At 31.0% G+C, this 22,097-nt stretch overlaps 4 protein-coding genes across 7 annotated transcripts; 1 reads left to right on the top strand and 3 right to left on the bottom strand.

Annotated features, from left to right (window-relative positions):
• Positions 1 to 1,215: 1,215 nt before the first annotated feature.
• Positions 1,216 to 1,692, bottom strand: LOC114714401 (nuclear transcription factor Y subunit B-1-like). The gene has a single exon (XM_028899141.1). The coding sequence runs from the start codon at positions 1,690 to 1,692 to the stop codon at positions 1,216 to 1,218; it is 477 nt and encodes a 158-aa protein (XP_028754974.1).
• A 2,101-nt stretch (positions 1,693 to 3,793) lies between these two features.
• Positions 3,794 to 4,507, bottom strand: LOC114714402 (nuclear transcription factor Y subunit B-1-like). Its single transcript, XM_028899142.1, has one exon. It carries the CDS (start codon positions 4,505 to 4,507, stop codon positions 3,794 to 3,796), a length of 714 nt encoding a protein of 237 aa, XP_028754975.1.
• Positions 4,508 to 9,148: 4,641 nt separating this feature from the next.
• LOC114714404 (uncharacterized) lies at positions 9,149 to 12,265 on the top strand. Its single transcript, XM_028899143.1, has 2 exons — positions 9,149 to 9,419; positions 11,676 to 12,265. The coding sequence occupies exons 1-2, from the start codon at positions 9,149 to 9,151 to the stop codon at positions 11,984 to 11,986; spliced, it is 582 nt and encodes a 193-aa protein (XP_028754976.1). The 3' UTR covers positions 11,987 to 12,265.
• An 88-nt stretch (positions 12,266 to 12,353) lies between these two features.
• Positions 12,354 to 15,276, bottom strand: LOC114714378 (acyl carrier protein 3, mitochondrial-like). 4 transcript variants are annotated; one of them, XM_028899113.1, is made up of 3 exons: positions 15,213 to 15,276; positions 13,620 to 13,825; positions 12,354 to 12,880 (listed from the first exon to the last, which is right to left on the bottom strand). In XM_028899113.1, exons 2-3 carry the CDS (start codon positions 13,812 to 13,814, stop codon positions 12,689 to 12,691), a joined length of 387 nt encoding a protein of 128 aa, XP_028754946.1. In that variant the 5' UTR covers positions 13,815 to 13,825; positions 15,213 to 15,276; the 3' UTR covers positions 12,354 to 12,688. The 4 variants fall into 4 exon arrangements, with proteins under 4 accessions (XP_028754946.1, XP_028754945.1, XP_028754944.1 ...); XM_028899112.1 differs by lacking the exon at positions 15,213 to 15,276 and adding an exon at positions 14,490 to 14,674; XM_028899111.1 differs by lacking the exon at positions 15,213 to 15,276 and having other exon boundaries at positions 13,653 to 13,902.
• Between the last annotated feature and the right edge of the window lie 6,821 nt (positions 15,277 to 22,097).

Below are 22,097 nucleotides of genomic sequence, written 5' to 3' on the forward strand. Positions count from 1 at the left end.
TCATAGATATAAAAAAATTGGTGTAAATATTATCCTAATTAATACTCCTATAATCTTTGATATAAAACCTAATTAATTGTATTTTTTTCTTAAACCATATGAAATAAGTCTTACAAATATAGGACTAATATCAACTCTCTAATTTAGTTCTATATTAAGCACAATCGGAGTAACATCTATATTTTAGAGCCATATATATGATTTCACATTTGAAACTTTTCTTTTAAAAATTTCATTCCACATTCTCATTTCTCAATTCCCCCTGGGCAATGAAAATAATGACCTCAACGGACCAAACTTTGCTACTTGGCATGGGTTTGAAAATAAATGGGCTTATATTTATAGGAGGCCTGGAAACCCATGTTTGCCCAAAATCACAGTATGGGATTATCCGATTATGCCCCCTTTCAGAGGAGTTTGGCCAATCCAAAAATACTTAAAATACAGAATTATGTTCATATTAATATTAAGAAAATATTTGGGCTCTAGCCCTCCTTATTAAAAAAATATATTTAAATAGAAAGATTTGATTTTTTGTTCTTCTGAATCTCATATGATAAACCCGTTTAGTTTATAAATCCCCAATCGCAACACGGCTCATCCAGCAAGAAGGTATATTATCTTACCCGCCCAAACTATAACGAAGATCGCATGGTTTGGAAAAATTGCATGCAGAGACCAAATTGAACGCAGTAGTTAAATTACAAGGATTAAATATTTAATTTTTATTAGAAAATATGGTAAAATGAATAGAAATCATTAACATGTAAAAGAGATTATATGTATTATTCTATATATGCTTTTGACAACTTTAATAAAATCAGATATTTTATAGGTGATCGTGCTAAATGTATGCATCTTACAATTAAGTTAAAAGTTGTATAAGAACTCTGATCATTCCCATTTGCTAAATCACTGCCCATAATTTTTGCATTCTCAACGATGAAAGCTATTCATAAACATTAATTTCCACCCATATATATATATAACATAAAAATCTTTAAAGAGAAAATAGTACACAGAAAAATGAAGACGAAATAAACGTACGTATATCATTTGTATTGTAGGATCAAATGTTCGTAAACTTTTCTGTATATGGACACGAATATTTTAGTATGAAACAAGTAATAAAGAGGGAAGAAATTAAAGAAAGTAACAAAATAAAAGTGTCAAACTCAAAACTTGCCTCTGGAATATCAATCTCTGTGCTTCGTATTAGTAAATATTAACCAGAATGAGAGCGGTCAAGTCTTGAAAATCCTCAGCAGTCCCAACCCTAAGAATCCCATTTGGATAGTCGCCGTCCCTCGTCTCGCTACGCCGCCCTTCCGTCACAGCGCTGGTACTCGTCCCCGCCATCGCCTTATACGCCGCCTCAAAAGGCTTCATATACTTTTGCAGGTAAATCTGGAGTGGTTCCACGTAATCATCGAATCCGAGGTGAGCCAGCGCCGAGATGATGCCGTCGCCGGTGAGCGTGAAGTCCTTATTGTTCTTGACGGCTTCGCTGGTGATGAAGACGATGAACTCCGTCGAGCATTGTTCGACCATTTCTTTCACTTCTTTAGAGATCCTCGTCTTTGGCGGTAACACCTTCTTCATGGTATCTCCGACTTTCGTAAGCGAAAAGGTTCGCTCTCTTCCGCCGCTGCCTCTGCCGGCTGAGTTTCGCTGATCCCTTGACGCGGCCATTGAGTCTTCTGCGCTTCAAGAATGTTGCTTTCACCGGCGAAATCAATACAGGAGGCTGGCGTATTAAGTTGTAATTAAGAGTAGTATTCTTTGCGGTAAAGGTAATTTAAATTTTTTAAAGAAAAGAGAATATAAAGATAAAAATAAAATTATATTTCTACTCATTATAAGCATAAAAATTTCTAACTATTAACATTCTCAAATAATAACATATTAAGTTTAAATTTTAAAAATCATAATTGTTAAAAAAAACTATTATTTAAGACTAATGATTTTATGGTTAAAAAAACTAAAAATATACTTTTTAAAATTAAGAGGCTAAATTAAACTTTATATAAAATTAAAAAACTAAATGTTTCATTTAAGTTATAATTAATGGCAATTCCCAACATGCATTGCGGATAAGTCTTTTGAAACGGGTGAGCCAAGAACGTCAAGAACAACATTTCTTTTTAACTACGTCGCACGCATCAAATATGAAACTCAATAAGATAATACCGATTCGAAAGAAAAAGATTGAAACCCTAAGATCGATCGTCTACATAATTCACCATGAAGATCCATTTCCAAATACCCAAACCCCTCGTCATTTAACCATCTAATCACGTTTTGTGGTAGTGGTAATCCTAGCTGCATCACGCATCATATCTTAAGTACTCTTTCTAATCTTTAATATAAAAGTTAGTTTTAATTTTTATTTTAGTCCTAAATATAAAATTCTAATTCACTTTATCTCTCATACATATTTATCTATTTTTTAATGTAGTCTTTATAATAATAGTAGTTTTAACTAATGCATTTGATTACCAAGAATATTTCAGGAAAGAGAACATTTATTTATTACAAATAATTCACTTAACTAATTTTTTTAATCTACTTAAATTAGTTAACTAACTTTTATATTAAGGATCGAAAGTAGTATTATCTAGTGATCATGCCATGCACATCAAAGAATTTAACATGCAACTTAATGTTCTTCGCATGCATTTTTTGTCAAAACAAATCCATAGTATAGCTCTACATATTCAGTTTCGTTGGCTAATATAAATATATATATATATATATATATTTTGCTTTTGCCAACACGTTGGCTAATGCAAATATATTCTTGTTTAGTAAATGCATATGAAGTTGGTCGATGCCTTCGGTTAAAATTAAATTGGCGCGCAAATGATCTATAAGCTAAATAATGTTGTTTAAATATAACTATGAGACTTATCTTCATTATAATAATACACCCATGGACATATGGCATGCATCAAATTAAACTCATTAAAAAAAAATATTTTCTTTCAGAATTTAAGGGGAAAATACCGCAATATATAAAAAGCACAAAATGTGGAGGTTAATGGTACGACATGCCCGTTATTTTTGTCTCCCTTGTATTATTAGCTTCTTAACAGCTAACATATTTCCTTTACTAACATTTTCCTCTAATTTAAGCCGCAAAAATATTAAAAATATCCGCACCAACCCTTAATATATGGGAGAACTCATATCTTAAATACTCATTTAAAAGAAAAAAAGTAAATTATAACTACATCATTATATCTAGAATAATAATAAACCCGATCAAATATTTTTTATATCAGTGTAAATATATTCATTAATCCTAAATGTCACATAATTAATAACACCCCAAACTTAATTAAGTTGGAAATATGCACGAATTCTATGGGATATTAATTTCATCAGTATTCATAATCTCTGCATTCTCAACAGCAAATGTCACATTACTTACAACGAACTGATCGTGATTTTCTTTTAATCTCATAAACCTCAGAAACATTAATGAAGTTCCAATATAACAGTCCTTTTAAATTTCTCTGTTAATAAAGTGGCAACATGGGCATAAAATATATTTAAAGAAATTAATTTTAAAAAAAAAGAAAGCAAACAGAAATTAAAAGGAGTATCCCAGGCTTGCTTTGGAGAATCAGGTTAATTTCTACCTTGCTTCAAGAACGTTGTACACACTTCACATATCAGTAGTTCAATATAACGATCCCCTAATAAGCGTCTCTGTATCTTCAAAATTGATGAACTTGCCGATTGGAAAGAGAAAGACTGAAACCCTAAGGTCGATCGTCTACATACTATTTCACCCTGAAGATCCATTTCCAGATTCAAACGCGTCCAAGTTCAACCACTTAAGCACGTCGTCTTCGTCGAAGTCGAAGTCGCCACCGCCGGCGGTCTGCTTTTGTTGCCTCTCTCCCATTACAGCGTCAGTCTTCTCCTTTTCCTCCGTCTCCCTGCGATTCGGATCCCCGTCGTTGCCGGCACCGATAATCCTCTGTTGGCCTCCTCCCATCCCAGCATCACCAGCTATCTCCGGCTCCTCCTCCATATCATCAGGATTGTCGTCACCATCAGCAGCGCCGCCAGTTATCTCCGCATCTTCCTCCTGTGCATCATCGCTATCGCCGTCTATCCAAACGGCCATCTGGCGTTGATTCTCGTCCCACTCCCTATACTTGTAAAGGTATCTAGCGAGTAATGTGCTGTACATGTGGAATCCCATGAGGTCCATGGCTTGGAGGATGTCGTCGCCGGTAAGGCTTCTGCGTTCATCGGTGTTAGGGAAGTTTTGGTGGGCGCCGGACATGATGAAAAAGATGAACTCCGTCGCGGACACTTGCACCAATTCTTTCGCATCTTGAGTGATCCTCGTGCCATCTGGTAAGACCTTCTTCATGATCCTTGTGATGTTAGCCATCGTAAACAGCATGTTTTCATCTAAGACTCTGACGTCACCACCACCGCTTCCGCCTGCGGTTGCCTGAGCCGCTGACTCGGGCTCTAACTCGGCCATCCACTAGCTCTCTCTGCTTCAACGGTCTTTCAACAAACTCCACTTTACTATAATGAAATATGAATTACGCACACAGTAACTAAAATAGCTTATTAGCTAGTTTATATACACATTGTTATAAGTTAGTTATGAAGAAGAAAATATATATTAAGTTAATTCAGTTTTAACGGTTTTCACATTCTTGAGTCTTTTTTTTTTGGTCAAAACATTCTTGAGTCACTTGGCAAAAAAGCCATTAATAAGAACGAGGATTATTATTTGAATATAAATATGTGATATTTAATTTCTAAAAATTAAAATTTTGAGTAACTAAAGTGAATCTAGGATCAAGCTGTTTTATACATTGAAGGAATTAATATGTAGTAATGATTATGCAAATAATATTTTAAAAGACAAATTACCAATAATTCTAAGTTATACTCCCTCCGTTCCTTATTATAAGAGACAAATAACCGAATTACGTTGATCAAAAAAACAGTTAAAGTTAGTTAAGAACAATTAATGTATAAAAAGTATAATTTTTTTCCAAAAATGCCCTCATTAATAAGGAGAGAGAGCATGAGAGAGAATAATTAAATTATTAAAAGAAAGAGAAGTGGGAGGGAGAGAGAGTGTGAGTTGGAGATAATAAATATGGGTAAAATAGTAAATCAATACAAAAAAGTAGAGACAACTTGTAAGTGTCTCTTATATATAGGAACATGGCATAAGCATCAAGTGTCTCTTATAATAAGGAACGGAGGGAGTAGTATGTTATTTGAATAAATAGTACCTAATTAATCGTTAACCGCAAATCAAAATATCCTTTTGCGAAGCCATGGAAGAGAGGAGGCTAATAGTTATATTCTCATTTATATCCTAGCCTCTCAAATGGCTCTTACAGATGTTTTATTTTCTGGTGATGGCTATGCTATGCAAATTAAAGCAATTTAAAAAAAAATGCTAATTTAACATTGTCAAAACAAATTTTCATATTTACAAAAGTTGAGTAAGGGGTGTCTGGATAAAAAAAACACTTTTAAAAAGTGTTTTCGTGTAAATTGAGACAAGTCTCATCTTATATATTATTTCATATTTCATAAAATCATTTTTAAAATTGTAGTTTGATTTTTATCCAAACATCCTCTTAATAAATTGCTTAGAATCTAAATATTTAAACGAGATTCGGAGGACTTGTTAGTATGTAATTTTTTTCGCCTGAAACTTGCATGAGTTATTTTCTCCTATCTAAACGACATGTAAGAATTAATGTTGAAAGAATTAGCATTGAAAAATGTCAAAATTTAAGTATCATTATCAACTAAGGGCTAACCTTTTTCACTAAATCGGTAAGGTTAGTATGATTAAAAAAAATTTATAAGCTACTTCTATAAATATTGGAGATCATTCAAAGTTTCTTGTGATGGTTTGGACTCTAGACAGTTAAATTATAGAGTCGAGACGCAAGGGAGAATGATGTAACTTAAAAATGAGACCAAAATAGCGTCTTAGAGGTTTATCGGGCCAAGCCCAAGTTTTTCGGCCCAATATCCAGGCATACATTTTCCCGTCGTGAGAAAATATTTGTGGAAATATCTAAATTATTGGGACATGTCGATGAGAGAGGCTTGGAATCAAAAAACAATGGTGATCCCTTATGAGAACAAGGACTTGCTTCCTCACCCCGGGAGTGATGACGTGGCCATTGCTTCAGAGAAATATCTAACTAATATAATTTCTTTTGAAAAAAATTTATAAAACATGAAAATATATAAGAAGATAAGGAGAGATGATATAGTTGATAATAAGCTTTGGAAATTAGAACCAAAATCCCAATTTAAAAAAAAAGGTATTATTGCGATATAAGGAATTGCGAAGTGACTCAAATGCCAATCATCGCAAGAACGATGTGGGGGCATGTCTGCAAACCCCCATGGAAGGAAAGAGGTTATGGGAATGCGGGGAGAAGGAGGAGGAGGAAAAATAACTGTTAAGGGTGTTTTAATCTTTTTATACTCATCATTTTTTACTCTTTTTGATCCCGCATATATAAAGTAGATAACTGTAATATTTGGATTTTAAAAAAGTTGATTAAATTAGTTATTGTAATACATGTCTATTAGTTTCTTTAAAATACTCCATCTTATTGTTATTCTATTGATGAAAATCCTTTTTTCATACATACATTCAATAGGAATAGGTGAAGAAAAATTTTATAAAGTTGAAAGACAAAATAAATTAAAATATTATATTTAAGACCAAAACAAATATCCCAATCAGCTCCTATATATATTTAGAAAAAAAGGTAATAATAAAAAAATTGGCTTACATAATCATTCTATATACTTATATATATATATTACTTATATATATTACTTTCGGTCTTAATTATTAAATTATAAAACCTACTTTATAGCTTATAAATGAAGTCTTATCATTATAAAATTTACAAACAAGATTTTATAATTATGATTTGATGTAATGTGTGCGTGCGTGTGTCTATATAATACGGGTGTTTTGCAGATTTTTCATTTTAATAAATCCGTACAGTTTCTCGTCACAAAGTTGGCCATATCAATTCGCTGTAGATTATCAAAATTATTGCTGTTGCTTTATGTTATATATTCCCATATATATATATAATGTCCTGTCAAATTAATTAATTTAATTAACAAGATTTTGCTTCGCATTAATTCACTATTATATAATCCATTTTAAACATTTCTGCCGTCATTTTCATGTATCCGCTCAGCCATAATTACTTGCTATAATCTTTCTTTCCAAGCCAGTACCTATTCTTTTATAAGTTTTAGATATAAAATATCAAAAATCTCAGTTAAGGCATGAGCTAGCGTATATGTTGTTCTTCTTGCATTTAATTTTTAAAAACAACGAACCAAAATGTGTCGCTCTCTTTTGTTTAATTACGAGAACGAAAGACGGTCATATTAATTAATAAAAACAACATGAAAGTGAAGGGATTAATTCTGAATAAATGTCATAATTGTTTCAACCAATTATGAGGGAAATGGAGGGAAAGAGAGAGGAGAAGAAAATTAATAATTCATCTGAAACAATTGAAAATTTATGATTATAAAATTTTAATAGAAGATGCAGGATAAAATAGTAAGAAAAATTAATTAAAAAAATCAAACTCACTTCTTCAATTTTTCCAAATCAATATCATTAAAATTTTCTTTCTCTCTCATTCTTTTTTTCTCATACCAAACATATTGTGTTATCAGAATCATCCATTTTTTCCTAAAAATTTATAACAAGAATTGGAGGGAGAATATGAAATTATATATAAATAAAGAGCTAAAATGACAGTAAATTTTATATACCATGCGTGTATATAAATGAGATTAATTAAGTAGAGAGAATAATTGAAAGCGACAATATTAGAGAGAGAGAGAGAGAGAGAGAGAGAAGGGATAGTTGGGATGGGTTGAGAAAAGGGAGAAAGAGGGTTTGAATTTAGCTTAGCTGCCAAGGTTGAGTCAAAAACATACGTGTACGTTATTACTTAACTCAAGCAATTGTAAATAATGCTTTGTTTTGCCTTTACACCACAAAAATTCTGTTAATTATAATAAAGTGAATTAACTTTCTCTAATTAATTAAAGAATATTCTTAATTAAATAAACTATATGTTTGTGGCAGAAGGGTAGGCTACCAACTTAGTTAATACCCTAGCCTTAACTTCCCTTCCCAACTTCCAACTTCTTTTCCTTCTCTTCTTGGTCACCTAACTTCCCATTTTACCCTCCTCTCTTCTTTATTCCTTGTTCAAATACATTCAAGTGAACCAACTTTAATTAGTCCTTATCTTTTCTCAAGTATTTAGTTAAACTATAGTTTTAGTGCCACTTTGATTTTATTTTTATAAATCACTTCCAACATATTTTACAAAAATTAAAAAAAATCTTGAAACTCATTTGATTCAATCTAAAAATTTAATATGTTTCTAACTTTTTTTCCTATTAAATATGCATACTTTAAGAATTAAATAACATGCACCAACATTTAATAAGAGGTAAAACTAGTGATACAAAATTAATGACATGTTTTATAATTAAGAGAAATTTTGTTTTCATGATCAGAACCAAAGTGATACATTACTATTTTGACAAAAAATTGTTTATCTTATTTAAAATTATTCCATATTTATACTCCAAATATATATGAATTGGTCATTTATTTCCTTCTATTGCTCTATATTATTGACAATTTTGTATAAGTGCACTGTAAGGATCTACTGAAAAAATCGGGAAAAGTGCACACATAAAGTTTTTCCTATGGATTTCACCCAAACCCCAAACTTTATTATTTTAGTTAAAAAAAACACAGGAAATCTTAAATTAAAAAACTTTCTAAGAAGTGAGTGATTAATATTGTTTACCACGCATGCATGGTTTGGTTATCCGTAAGTAACAGCATTATATTATGTGGTGAGAAAACTTGTAATGGAAGGCTTACAAATATGTTTAAAATTGAATTCCATTACGTAAATATAATATAATAAAGTCAAACCAATAAGGGCAAAAGCGTAACTTGAACGATCAATGGGATTGCCTCCTGAAGGCATTGCTTATATATATCTTCCTGCCGTGTTGGGTTTGAATATCTTACGTAACACAAATAAGCGCCAACAAGAAGATGATGACTAACTTTTGCGGCTCTCACGCCCTTGTGATGCTCCTTCTTAACCTCTGCTTCATCTTCTTCCTTCTTCAATCTCCAGCGCCGGCATTAGCCGCCGGAGAGGATGTGGATGGAGATATGTCGGAGTTACTGAGCAGAGAAGAGATGGTGCAGATGGCTGGATATGGAGAGGAGAAGCTTTCCACAGTGCTTGTGACAGGATCTGTTCATTGTGATGCCCATAATTTGCATGGAAAAGCCGATGAGCTTCATGCATGGCCAATTCCAGGTACCTACATAAACATATCTCAAACCCTTTTGCTTTTTCTGCGGCGGCTCGTTCTTCTCTAAATTCTGCAGTTTCTGCAGCGCGAGCATACATATATATGGTGTTCATATTTCATCAAACTCACAACTTATATTACTTTTATTACTTCTCTAATCTTTAATATAAAACCTAATTAATTAATTTAAATAGATTACAGCTGTTAATTAGATTAGTTAATATGATATATTTTTTACAGAACATCCTAACTATTTTTCTTAATTCTGTTCCTACTTCTCCTACTTGTTAAGAGGTTCCCAGGAGAAAAATAAACTCAATTCTCATTTATCCAAATATCTAACAGCATGAATATTTCTTAGGCTTTCGCACGTCTTTATTGAACATGTTGGTATATGCTATCAATTACTTTCTCTTGTGTGTGTTTGGAATCACTTTTAGTTGTTCTGCCAAAAATGTTATCCATATATTCTGCTCAATCCAAACACAGCATTAAAATTTAATTTCCTTTGATGATGATCTCTTCCCATCTCTTCAATCTGGATATGCTGAAGTGTTTTTTTTATTTCCTTAAAAGGATTGAAAACAAGGTTCTTACATATTACTCCCTCTAAGATCTAGCTTGTTTTTCAAATTGAACTACAAACTTAATGTTTATATGTTGTTGTGGTTTTTTGGGTTATTAATATATATGCGTAAATTAAAAACCGGAAAGAAGATATGCTGTTATATCAGAGAGCTATATGCAAGCTAATCACTAATAGTCATGTGTTTGCTTTTAGTTTGGGAAAATTAATTCACTGTAACAACACAAACACGTACATTAGTATATGTCAGTTACTACATTAATTAAGGATTATGTCAAGATTAAGATGTTGTACTAAGGTTAACAATATATATATGCTTCAAATTAAAGCAGTGAACTTACTGTGTAGATCTCGAGAGCTGTTGGCGTTTCACTATTAATTTGGTGACAATATTGAGTAATTTTGCTTTCTGGTTTTTGGTGAAACTTCAATTTTGAAGAAGAAACACACACACACACACAGACGTATATATTTGTGTGTGTTGTCTCATATTCACTCAATCATATTGCAGACTAATTAAGGCTAAACTGCTTCAAAAAGAATGATCTGCATGGAGGATAGAAAGAAAATGATAGCAAACCAAACAAAAATTAGAATATATATATATATATATATATATAGAAATCTAAAATATCACTGAAAGAATTGAGTTAATTCTCATCCTTAAATCTTAAGCGATACTGCAAAAATGAGACAACAACAGGAGCACGTGGTTTGTATTAAGGAAAGTGAAGATGTTCGAATGGTATTTGATTTTTGTTAATATCATAAGCGACACATCGCTGAGAATAATAAATATTGATTAGATATAATAAAGGGGTTTCAAAATCATAGTTAACGTCGGAAAACCCATAGCATTAAATTAACAATTATGATAGGTCACCATCAGTATTTTAGTCAGATGTTGCCCAACTTTACAGGTTTAAATGTTTGAGTCACCTTCTCTTAGACGTTGATGAACCGAAGGAGCAGGAAACAAGGTTCAAGGGTGAAATGGAACTAAAACATCGATCTGAACTTTAATTTAAGACAGTTAAGCTCTGTTCGGTTAATTATACCATAAGAACGGTCTCTTTCCAATCTAGAGAAATGACGTATACAATATTTATTGTCATATTTGAATGTTGGGTAGAAAGATAATTCTTGTCTATGATCTTTTTGAAGGACGTTACTTTATCATTTTAATTATTACTTAGATAACAACATTTATTTTTTAATCTTCAAAAGCACTGATGGCAAAAATATTTATCATTCACCCTCAAAATCAATCTTTATTGCGTTTTTTTTGTTTACTGTACCCAAAAAATCATTACACTTCTCTTATTTTATTTGTAAATCGGAGAGAGAAAAATCTTTTTAATTTATTTATAAGTCATATCATTAAACTTTTTTACATCAAAATATAATTTTGCACCTCACTTATTATTGGAAAGTGTCTATATTAAAGAGATAGAGGTAAGAATATTGAAAAGTTATTAAATTTTAAAATAGGGCTAATGATGTCGAAAGTTCTTTTTTTTATTTTTTGGTTGCAGTAAAACACACTAGAAGTGACTTCTAAATAAAATTAAAAAAGTGTTTTTAATTACTGTTTCTGGTCCTAAATTATTAATTTGGCTCGACAAATTTATTTCTGGAGCGATTTAAACACTCAAAAATTCTCAAACTTATGCAGGGGCTTTGGTGGCCGTCAATTGCGACAGCTACGGCGGCCGGGGGGGAGGAAAGTCGACGGTAGCAAAAGGTGTAACGGATGAATATGGAGACTTCATGATCGATATTCCTTCACACTTGCATGCAATTCCCAACTTGGAAAAAATATGCAGAGTCAAAGTTCAGCAGATCCCAAGGAACTCACGGTGCCAGCCAGCTTATATCAAGAGACACAAGAAACTCGTATTATCAACTTTTGGGAATGGCATTCGAACTTACAGTGCCGGCAACTTCAGATTCCAGCATTCCGCTTCCAAGCCCTTGCATGGATAAACACAGAGAGGAAGCAATATAGCAGATTAAATCAATCATGAACAAGTCTCAGATATGTGCTTTCAAATATCTGATATGTTTGTTTATGATTGACCTGCTTTTCGTATATTTTGTAAATTAAATGTGAGACAGTCTTATATATAGTCTTACAAGGAAGAGTCCCATGGCTCACTTAGATGGCGCTCTAGTCACAGTATTGAGTTGCATGGATTTTAAACATTATGGTAAAGAAAACTGTAAAATGCATTTGGGTTGCATGAGTTATTTGATGTTTCTAAATGCAAAACACTTCTGGCATTTTGTCATATAGAAGGCTAAAATGATTCTAAATTGCTTCATTTGCTACCAGGATCAATAAACAAGAAGGTAAAAGCATGGAAAAACCAATCCCGTCTTTGATTAGCTTATGTATCTTTAGACTGAATGATTTCTGTGCTTAGAATTCTTCTGATCACTGCATCTATGAAACATCTAAAAGATCAACAAACACAGCATTTCAACCAGACTAACCTATCTTAACTTCAACAAAATTCAATCGCTATGATCTTTAAGTCTTCATGATTCTAACAACAAAGAACTTGTTGAAGCAGCAGATAGGTCAACCAACGACACAAGTAGTTGAAAAATGGCTGACTTAAAGGAACTCTGATAGCTGAAATAGGAGACTTTTGAATACCACGTCAAGGCAATATTGCCAAGAAGTCAGGGCTTTTCAGCAGCTTTCTGAGAAGCTTCAGAGGTTATGTACTTCGCAACATCAGCACAGCAAGTTAGCTTTTCTGCCTTCTCATCAGGGATTTCAATGGAAAATTCTTCTTCAAGAGCCATAATAAGCTCCACCCTGTCCAAGCTGTCGAGGTTCAAGTCTTTCTGAAAATCAGCTGTTTCAGTAACCTACACAGTGAAGTACAAGTAACATCAATTCCTGCTAACGATCCTTCATTGGTAGAGATCTGAGTCATAGGCAAAATTTCCACTTAAGGTCCCAAAGGTGGGGAAAATGAGCCAAAGGAATTTGAAAATAAAAATCTCTTAGAAAGACCAAAATTATATTTCCTATAGTACCACTGGTATCTTCTAGAATTACAATTCCTATTCCTTATAATCACAAATCTACAACATTATTGTAGCATAGAGAAGACTAGGTTGTGAATTTTAAAAACATGAGTGATGATTTCAGGATGCGTTGGTGGTAAATTTAGCCCTTGAAAAGAATTTTGACTTTGAAAGTCTCCAAGAACAATTATTGTTACCAAGTTCGTGCTCATGAGTGAAATATCCCCTAGCTATAGTGGGCATTGCCTTGAAAAACAAGAACAACCCATCTAGCTAACACCCAAGTTTTTATTTTGTACCCTACAAATAAATTTCCCAAAGCGAGTATAAATAAAAACATTCAATAAGGCATTAATACTTAAAAATAGAACCGTGCCAAGTCCTATTCATTTCCAATACAACTTAACTTCAAATGGAAGTGGAACCTAGATAGTAGATACTGTCGTGCATCCATATCAGCGTTGATGGTTCTAAGAAGACGTTACATATAGTGCATATTCAATGGAGCAACAGATTTAAAGTTAGCAATATAAAATTGACACAATTTAAATTTGCACATTAACCATTAGTCTAATACCTTAGAAGCGTTAATCCTATTATAGTTCTTCACCAATCCAATAACTCGATCCAATATCACATCAGAGCTGGCATCAGCTGAGGAGCAAAGGCATCTCAATTGCATCAGAACATTCTCATCCCTCACCAAAAACCATCTTTCATTTGACCTCCTCAAATTTATATGTCTCAAGATAGACTTCCTTATGCTCTGCATATCCAAGAGATCTGCAAAGGTCCAAACACTTTCGAATTGATGCAACCGAGCAAATTGAATAATAATAAGATACATAATGAATAGAGGAAATAAGAAGAATAGAAAACTTTTTATCTGGAGTGCCCAGAAAGACCAGTGGAAACAAGCGTTTCAATTCAGATTTAACAAATTGTAATAATGGGTAACCTTAACAGCAGTTGAATCTAACAGATGTAATGCCACAGGTCGATTTACCCCTATAATCGAATTGCACGTGGCTTTCACAAAGACCAACTAGGGAGTTAGCAAGTGATCAAACTGTCAAAAAGGAGGGCTATAAAATGAAGGCTTTATTTCCAACAACTATGTGTTGGCCGAATCCAATGGGAGGCTGGTAACAAACAGAATCACATGACATCAAGTGAGGGACAGCTGAAAGCAAGACCCAGGTAGCATAAAAGTTGCTAAAATAAATGGGTCAGGGAACACCTCAATTAAAATCTGACGCGTGCAGCCTAAGGTTAGATGAGCTTTTTGTTATATGCCTAAGCCCGCAGTCCAAACTATTGCTCAAACCCATCCCGAAGAGTTCCATACGTAAGGAATATCTACTCTATGGTTCCTCATCAAATAGGAAAGTCTATGCATCTAGAGTAGGAATCAAGGGCACTTCAGAAAAAGGAGCAGTGAACATACACATGTAAAACAATTATTAGACACGACACAACATTTTTATATTACATATGAATATTGCGTTGCCGTGTCCGTGGCACCTTCATGTCCCATGTGCCAATGCCAAAGTCTATTAAACACAAACAGCATTTTTAAATTTCAAAAGCCCTGAATAAAATGAGCTTGTTAAGTGAATAAGTGAACGCAAATATGTGTTCCCTACACTGCAATATCATTCAGTTCCTCTCAACGCAAAAGAAAACAGACCAAGGCATCCGAACATGTTGACAAATTCAGAATTTCCAGAATTAGAAAATAATCAGAAATTAAATCAATAGCAGTATTGGAGGGAAGCAAACAAGAAGAGTTATGCAAAGCATCAATAGTTTCGAATGAACACTTCATATCATGTCGAGTCAGCCAAACATGTTATCCTTTCAGAAACGGCACCTACAGCACAGAGCACAGCCTACATTGTGTTCTGTAGGTCTCGCATGCGCTTTCGAGTATAGTATGAAGTACGAACTTCTTAAACGCACAAGTGAGAAAAGATACGGTGCTCCATATATTTCTACAATGCAATCTCACTCAGCCAGTATCAATGTCACCGAAAACAGAATCAAGTACCCACAGACAAAGACTACATGAGTAGAATGGCGGAAAATAAGCCCGAGCATAAATAGTTAAAGATAGCAGACAGTGCTTAGTGCGTACCAAATAAACAATTGGAAAGGAATGGATACTCACAAGATTCGCCGAAGCGTCTGGGATTTGGTCAGGTGTCTGATATAATGGCGGGTAGGGTGTTTGACGAATTGCCCGGGTGAGGCATTCACTATTTGTTATTCGTTTCCACGGGCTCCTTTTTTTAATTTCCCTTTTTTTTTAATCTCATTTTCCACGGACTCAAGCCATTCGCACACAATAATTTTTTGCCATCGGTAAAAATAATAATAATAATAATAATACTCATTCTACCATATTATTAATATAGAATAAAAATAATATTTTTTAGCCATCGGTAAAAAATAATAATAACACTCCTTCTACCATATTATTAATATATTATTGGCCGAAAAAATATGCTACCTTTAATTTTTAATATAAGAGTCAATTACCCTCTTGATATGAGAGAAATGGAAAAAGAGAGGGGGGGATTTTTGATTAGTTAGATTTAAAAAATTGAAAAGTGGAATCAAAAGCTTTCAATTAATTTTTATTATAGTTTTATATTACTTTTTCTTTTTATTAAAGTTTTAAAAATTTCCTTCTTCAAATTTTTTAAATAAAATTTATTGAAATATTTTCTCTCCTCCCCTCACACCAAACAGTACCTAAGAAAATTAATTAAATTAATTATTTGTAATAGATAGATGTTATTTTTCTTAAAATATTTTTATTATCAAATATATTAGTTAGAACTACAATTTAATAAAACATTTAATATATACACCTACTTACAAAAACTATTTTAAAAAAAATAAATAAATATGAGAGATAAAATAGACTGAAGTCTTATATTTAAGATCAAATTGAATGTTAAACTGATTCTTACTCCTCTGGTCCTATTTATAGGGTAAAAAAAAGTTTTTTTGGTCATATTTATAAGTTACTTCATTAAATTTTTACTATAAATGTACCATATTATCCTTCATTTATTATAATGCAAACAGTTTTTTTTAAAGGAGTATACATTAAATAAGGATAAAATTGAAAAGTTGCTATATTTTAATTAAGAGTTAATGCAGTTTAAGGTTTTTCTTGATCCGTGTAAAACATGTTGGAAATGCCTTATAAATAGGACTAGATTAGTACATTAAAAACCAAAAGTAGTAACAGTATATAAAAAACTGTTTACCTCTGATCCTGAATATAAGAACTAGTTGATTAATTTGAGTAAATTAAGAAAGTAAGTTAAGTTAGTTATTTTTAATACATAGATGTTATCTTTCCTAAAATATACTAACTAATCAAGTTTATTGGTTAGAACTATCATTATTAGAAAGACTATTTTGAATAAATAAATAAATGAATATGAAAGATAAAATAGATTAAGATTTTATATTTAAGACCAAAATAAAAATCAAATAAAGTCTTATATTAAGGACAAGAAGTAGTAAAATTTTAGGGTTTGTTTGGTTGGAGGGGAGGGGAGGAGAGGGGAGGAAAAATGAGCCCCTCCCCTCATTTGGTTAAAAATTTTGGAGGGGAGGAAAACCAAAATGTCCCCTCCCCTCTCCTCCCCTCTCTCCCTCCCCCATTTTAGCTCCCCTTCAAATTGAGGGTTTTTGGATAGAAGCTAAATTTTTAGACCATTATACCATTATAGTTTTTTTAATATTCCATTTCTATCCATAAAATATATTATTATAATATTTATTTCAAATAAAAAATATATTATCCTAAGTAAAAAATAAAAAATATATAAATTATTATAATTAAAAAATATATTATAAAAAATTATTTAAATAAAAAATTATAATATTATAAAATTAATTGTTTCTTATAAATATATTTTAAAGCTAAAAAAAGATAGCCCAAAGAATAAAATTTCATTTTTCTTAGAGCATATGAAATTTGTTGATTTGATTATTTTAATTATATTATTATATTAATTAGAATAAAAAATTACAGTACCAATTTTTTAATGCACATATTAACATGATAAGACTGAATTTTTATTAAATTATATAATTTAAATTAAGATGTAAATTAATTTATATAATATATTAATAAAAAATATAAACTAATATGTAAGGATAAAATGGTAAATTGATTATTACTATCCCTCCCCTCCCCTCTTTGAATCAAATAAAGGATCATTAAATATCTTTCCCTCCCTTTCTTTTTAATCAAATCAAACAAAGTGAGGATAAAACTTCCGCTCCCCTGCCCTACCCCTCTCTCCCCTCCTCTCTACTCTCCTCTCAAAGCAAACAGGCCCTTAATTTTATCTATATTTCCTCTTAATTTTAAACTTAGAATATGTGTTTTTTCTCTGTTAATTAAATATATTAATCCGTTCGCTACTTTTGTTTTGTTATCAACAATATAAAGATTGGGAAACTTAGTGAATTAGTTATTCTTTTTAATATCTTAAAATAGTTTTAACAGAAAATGTTATTGTCCCAGTTAAAAGAGATTTTTTTTTCCTTTTATATTAAGTATTTGGTTAGAAGATCTTGAAAGAAAATGGAGGGGTCCTTGTTTGACTTATCATAAATTTTTCGAAGAGAATATTGAAAAAATTTATCATTGAAGAATTTATAATCCAAAAATATTTAAGAATTTACGTCATTGAGTGGGTGCAATCATTTTTCAATTGTGTGCATTATATCTACAAATATATGCAAATATCTTTCATATTATACATAACTAAAAATAAGTTGCATAGGATGAAAAAGAGTTACGTATGCTGAATATATATTGCATTTAGGTTTCTAAGCAAACTTCATACACCTATGGAGTTTGGACAATAAATTTTAAATGACTTTTTTTTTTATAATTTTATTTGAGACACTGTTAGCTATTAAACATATTATATTAAACATAGTATTAAACAAGAACACTTGATTCGAATGTTGACTTACCAACTACTTTGATACATCTCCCTCGTTATGTTGAGGTAGATTTTGACAGAACAAAAGAAGGAAGGAAAATATTTTTAGCCGTCCAGCCTAGACACATAGGAATTATTATTATTATTATTATTATTACTACTACTACTATTTTCATTTTGCGTGGGAACAATCCAAGAAGAGATAGATTTTCCGGGATCTCAGTATCTCACGTGTACGACGAATCTATTTGAGATTTATGTAAAATCTAAAAAGTGATCGTTCCTTATTATTTACGCTGGTAATTAGGCAATAATGTAGGGCTCAGAAACTTTCAAATCCTTAATGCTTAGAAATTAGAATGATTGCCCAATGAAACCTGGTGATTAGTTAATGCCAGGGAAAGGGAGCTTTCGCACCATATTAAAAGGGAAAACTACAATGTGATCCAAAGTTTTTTTTTTAAAAAAAGGAAATAATTATTTTATCGATTTTATTTACAAATCAAAGTATCAAACTTCAATTATTAATTTATAGGTAAAACTATATAAAAATTTTAGTTTGGTCTCTTAATTATGTAGAATATTTTTCTAATCCTTTAATTTTAACCCAATTTATTGAAATGACGATTTTTTTGGCCTGTCACTGTTAGTTTTTTTTAAAAAAATTTAATATGTCCTTATTTAAAATATTCTGTTAGTAATTAAAATTTAATATCAGTAATTTTTTTGTTAATAAAATTAATAGTGTTGCTGTTAGCAGATAAAAGACGCTTTATAAAATTAGGAAAATTCTCAGATAATATAGTTATTGGCTTTATTTTTAATTTTAAATTTGACTGTGAGTTTCACATGACATGATAAGATAGTTTATAGTGGAAACCCATTTGCAACATCTGCAAGCTGAGGGGAAGGAAGAATAGGTTGCTTTATATGATGCCTACTAAAGAGCCAAAGTCCTACATCAATTTGATATAACATAAAGAGAAGTCTTCAAATTAATTGATGATGCCCACCCACTAAATATTAATTAATCAATCAATCAATAACCATTTTACTATTTTTAGATCCCTTGAATTTGTGCAATATTTTGTGTAGTTGGAAAGAATGTCATCAAAAAAGGGTCAAATTTGTATGAAATTTACCTTTTTTTTCACTTTAGGAAAAAAAAATAGGTCTTTTCAATTTTCAATTCACGAGGCTCATAATTTTTCCTCTGGGCCTATTCAATACTACTATGATTCTTAATATAAGATATATTTAACTAATTTGATTAAATTAAGAAAATTATGTAAGTTAGTTAATTATAATAAATATGACATGTTTTTTGAAAACACCATAATCATCTTTCTTAATATCCTCCACCTCTCACTTACTTGATTATAGTTGAGGGAGTATACATAGAGATAATTTAGATAAATTGATAAATATAAAAAATAGGTCTTATATTTAGAATCAAAATTAACTTAAACAATTAGGTCCTATATTAATGACCAGAGGAGTATTTTGATGGCCTAAATAATTTTATAAAAATGTAACTCAATAGCTGCCGGATGGATTTTGTCACCCAATAACGCTAAACTCTAGTTCTATTTTAAACTAAAATTATGAGTTTGAAATTTCTATAAAAAAATATAATATGAAAAAAAAAATTAATAGCTGCCGAGTAAATTTACAAATGACTGACCAGGGCTCGTTTGATATTGCCGAGTTAAAACTAACGTAAGGAAGAAGCAATTGTGTGTTTGGCAAAATTACTTGATAATCTCTGTTGATGTTACTAATTGGTAAACTTATTCAAAAAGTGCTTTTCTTATTGTCAAATTAGAAAATTATATATCGAACAAAGTAGGGGAAAAAAGTAAGAGTTAATTATGGTAATCAATCGTTTTAAACGCCATAAAATTTTTTAAAAATGCTTAAAAAATAATAAGAAGCTCCGATTTTTTATTTTAGATGGATTCAATTTTGATACGATTCATATGTTATTTCAATATTATCATTTGAATTAACATTCAATAGTTATTCAAATAATTACTGCTTTTGGTATAATTTTGCCAGAAAAATTTTACTTTCCAAAACCATTTTTTTTAAGGAAAAAAATATTCGATCTCTTAGGAGTTAGGGCAAACACGGGCTTTAAAGTGAAAGAATATATATGAGCAGTGTTTTTCTTTTTAAATAAAGCTTGATTGAATGGGAAAGTATAAAAAGGCCTTTCCCCGGTATAATTACTTTATTTTCCTGAAATGGAATATTGTGGACCAAAAGGAATAATATATTATTATATTTATTATTGAATACAAAAATAAACCCAAAAAAAAAAGAAAATAATGTACAAATAAACCAAATGACTCGACTACATAGAATTGGGTTTTATTATCTTATAATTGTTGGCAGTATTTTCACTGATATAAAAGAACCTGGTGTGGATGTCGAAAACTTTTTTGCCCCTTGCTTTTATCTAAATATTTTGGTTTGATTAGTGTAAATTCAAGTATTATCATGCCTAAGATAAATCTCCAAACATAATTTTTTTTTTATTTACAAGATTCCAACTCACGATATTATTTGAAGGATATTAACTCTGTTTTACTTAGCCAAACCATTGTTTAATATTTCTTTTTATTATTACAATTATAGTATTATTGTGTTTTTAATTAAGATGATTATGTTTAAGACATGGATTAATTAATAGAAGTTAGGTCTGATGAAAAAGTCTAAACCCTTATAATATGGCGAACCAGTATTCTAATTTTTGTTAGGAAATATGTTCATATTAAATACCAAACATCCCCAATTTTTTAGAATACTTGTACATCCCCAATTTAAAAAAAAAAAAAAAAGACATGGACTGTGTGCGTGGAAAATAGTAAAATCAGTCAAAATTTGTGCATCCACAGGTTAAATGAAAAACATTTTACAGGGCTGGATTTGCAAAAATCCGTTCATAATATTTTAGGTTCAGTTCAGAATACTAAGTGTTATTAAAAAAAATATTTTAAGTTGATGGATACTATTAATATTTTTTAAATAGGTCAGAATATATATATAGAGAGAGAGAGAGCACATTGTTACATTTTTTTTTCCGATCACACTGATTAAATTAATTGATAAGTCGTCTGAATAAACCAATGAAAAGCCATAAAAATAATAAAAAATATTAATTTAAAATGGACACAAACCAAACATGAGGACGCCTTAATTGCGTCAATCTTCCACTGCCTAACCCCACGAACCAAATGGGGCGAAGCAGATGACTCAAATCATCAATCACTTACCTTCTCTGAAAAAAAAAAATACTACTTGGAAAAAAAGTAAGCCAAGCTAGCAAAAATTAAAATAAATAATCATAGTATGTGACAAATCATCCCATATTTGAGTTATTTAAGACTTCAACTGATCCAAATTTAACTCAAATTATGAGAAAGAGGTAGTTCTTTGTATTCACATAAATATGTGACCTCGTATTTAAGTAGTCACAATCATTGTCACCTAAATTAATTCTTCTTGTTAAATATGAAATTTTTATATCTATATATGAATATAACTACTACCTCCGATCCTTAATATAAGACCTCATTTGATTTTTAATTTGGTCCTAATTATAAGACTCCAATCCATTTTGTCTCTCATATTCATACATTTTTTTCCAAGATAGTCCTTCTAATAATGATAATTCTAGCTAATACACTTAATTAGCAAGGATATTTTAGGAATGACAACACTTATTTATTACAAATAACTAACTTAATTTACTTCCTTAATCTCTTCAAATTAGTTAACTGGGTCTTATAATTAGGACCAGAGGTAGTATTTTAATCATCTACTGTTTTATTTTAAATATAATATATGGGACACATGTAGGATTCTAATATCTACCGAATACTAATTTTTTGCCGGAAATAAAAAAAAGACTATTTATAAGCGATTAATAATAATATATTTTACCTCAAACTTTGAACAAAGTAAAATGTCACATTTTGATTGGAAAAAGACTAATCTGATTTACTTTTCAAAGTCTCAGAATACACTAGATGCATTATTCCTATTCCATTAATAGTAAAATTTACCTT

This window comes from Neltuma alba, unplaced genomic scaffold (assembly GCF_004799145.2).
Source record: "Neltuma alba isolate B1F8T4 unplaced genomic scaffold, ASM479914v2 tig00011501_pilon, whole genome shotgun sequence".
NCBI classification, from domain to species: domain Eukaryota; kingdom Viridiplantae; phylum Streptophyta; class Magnoliopsida; order Fabales; family Fabaceae; genus Neltuma; species Neltuma alba.

Bases quoted from the DNA above. Each gene is read 5' to 3' on its own strand.
- LOC114714401 (XM_028899141.1), bottom strand. From the start codon at position 1,692: ATGGCCGCGTCAAGGGATCAGCGAAACTCAGCCGGCAGAGGCAGCGGC.
- LOC114714402 (XM_028899142.1), bottom strand. From the start codon at position 4,507: ATGGCCGAGTTAGAGCCCGAGTCAGCGGCTCAGGCAACCGCAGGCGGA.
- LOC114714404 (XM_028899143.1), top strand. From the start codon at position 9,149: ATGACTAACTTTTGCGGCTCTCACGCCCTTGTGATGCTCCTTCTTAAC. The intron at 9,420-11,675 runs GTACCTACATAA...AAACTTATGCAG, and splicing joins TCATGCATGGCCAATTCCAG to GGGCTTTGGTGGCCGTCAAT.
- LOC114714378 (XM_028899110.1), bottom strand. From the start codon at position 13,889: ATGTATCTTATTATTATTCAATTTGCTCGGTTGCATCAATTCGAAAGT. The intron at 12,881-13,619 runs GTATTAGACTAA...TTCACTGTGTAG, and splicing joins ATAGGATTAACGCTTCTAAG to GTTACTGAAACAGCTGATTT.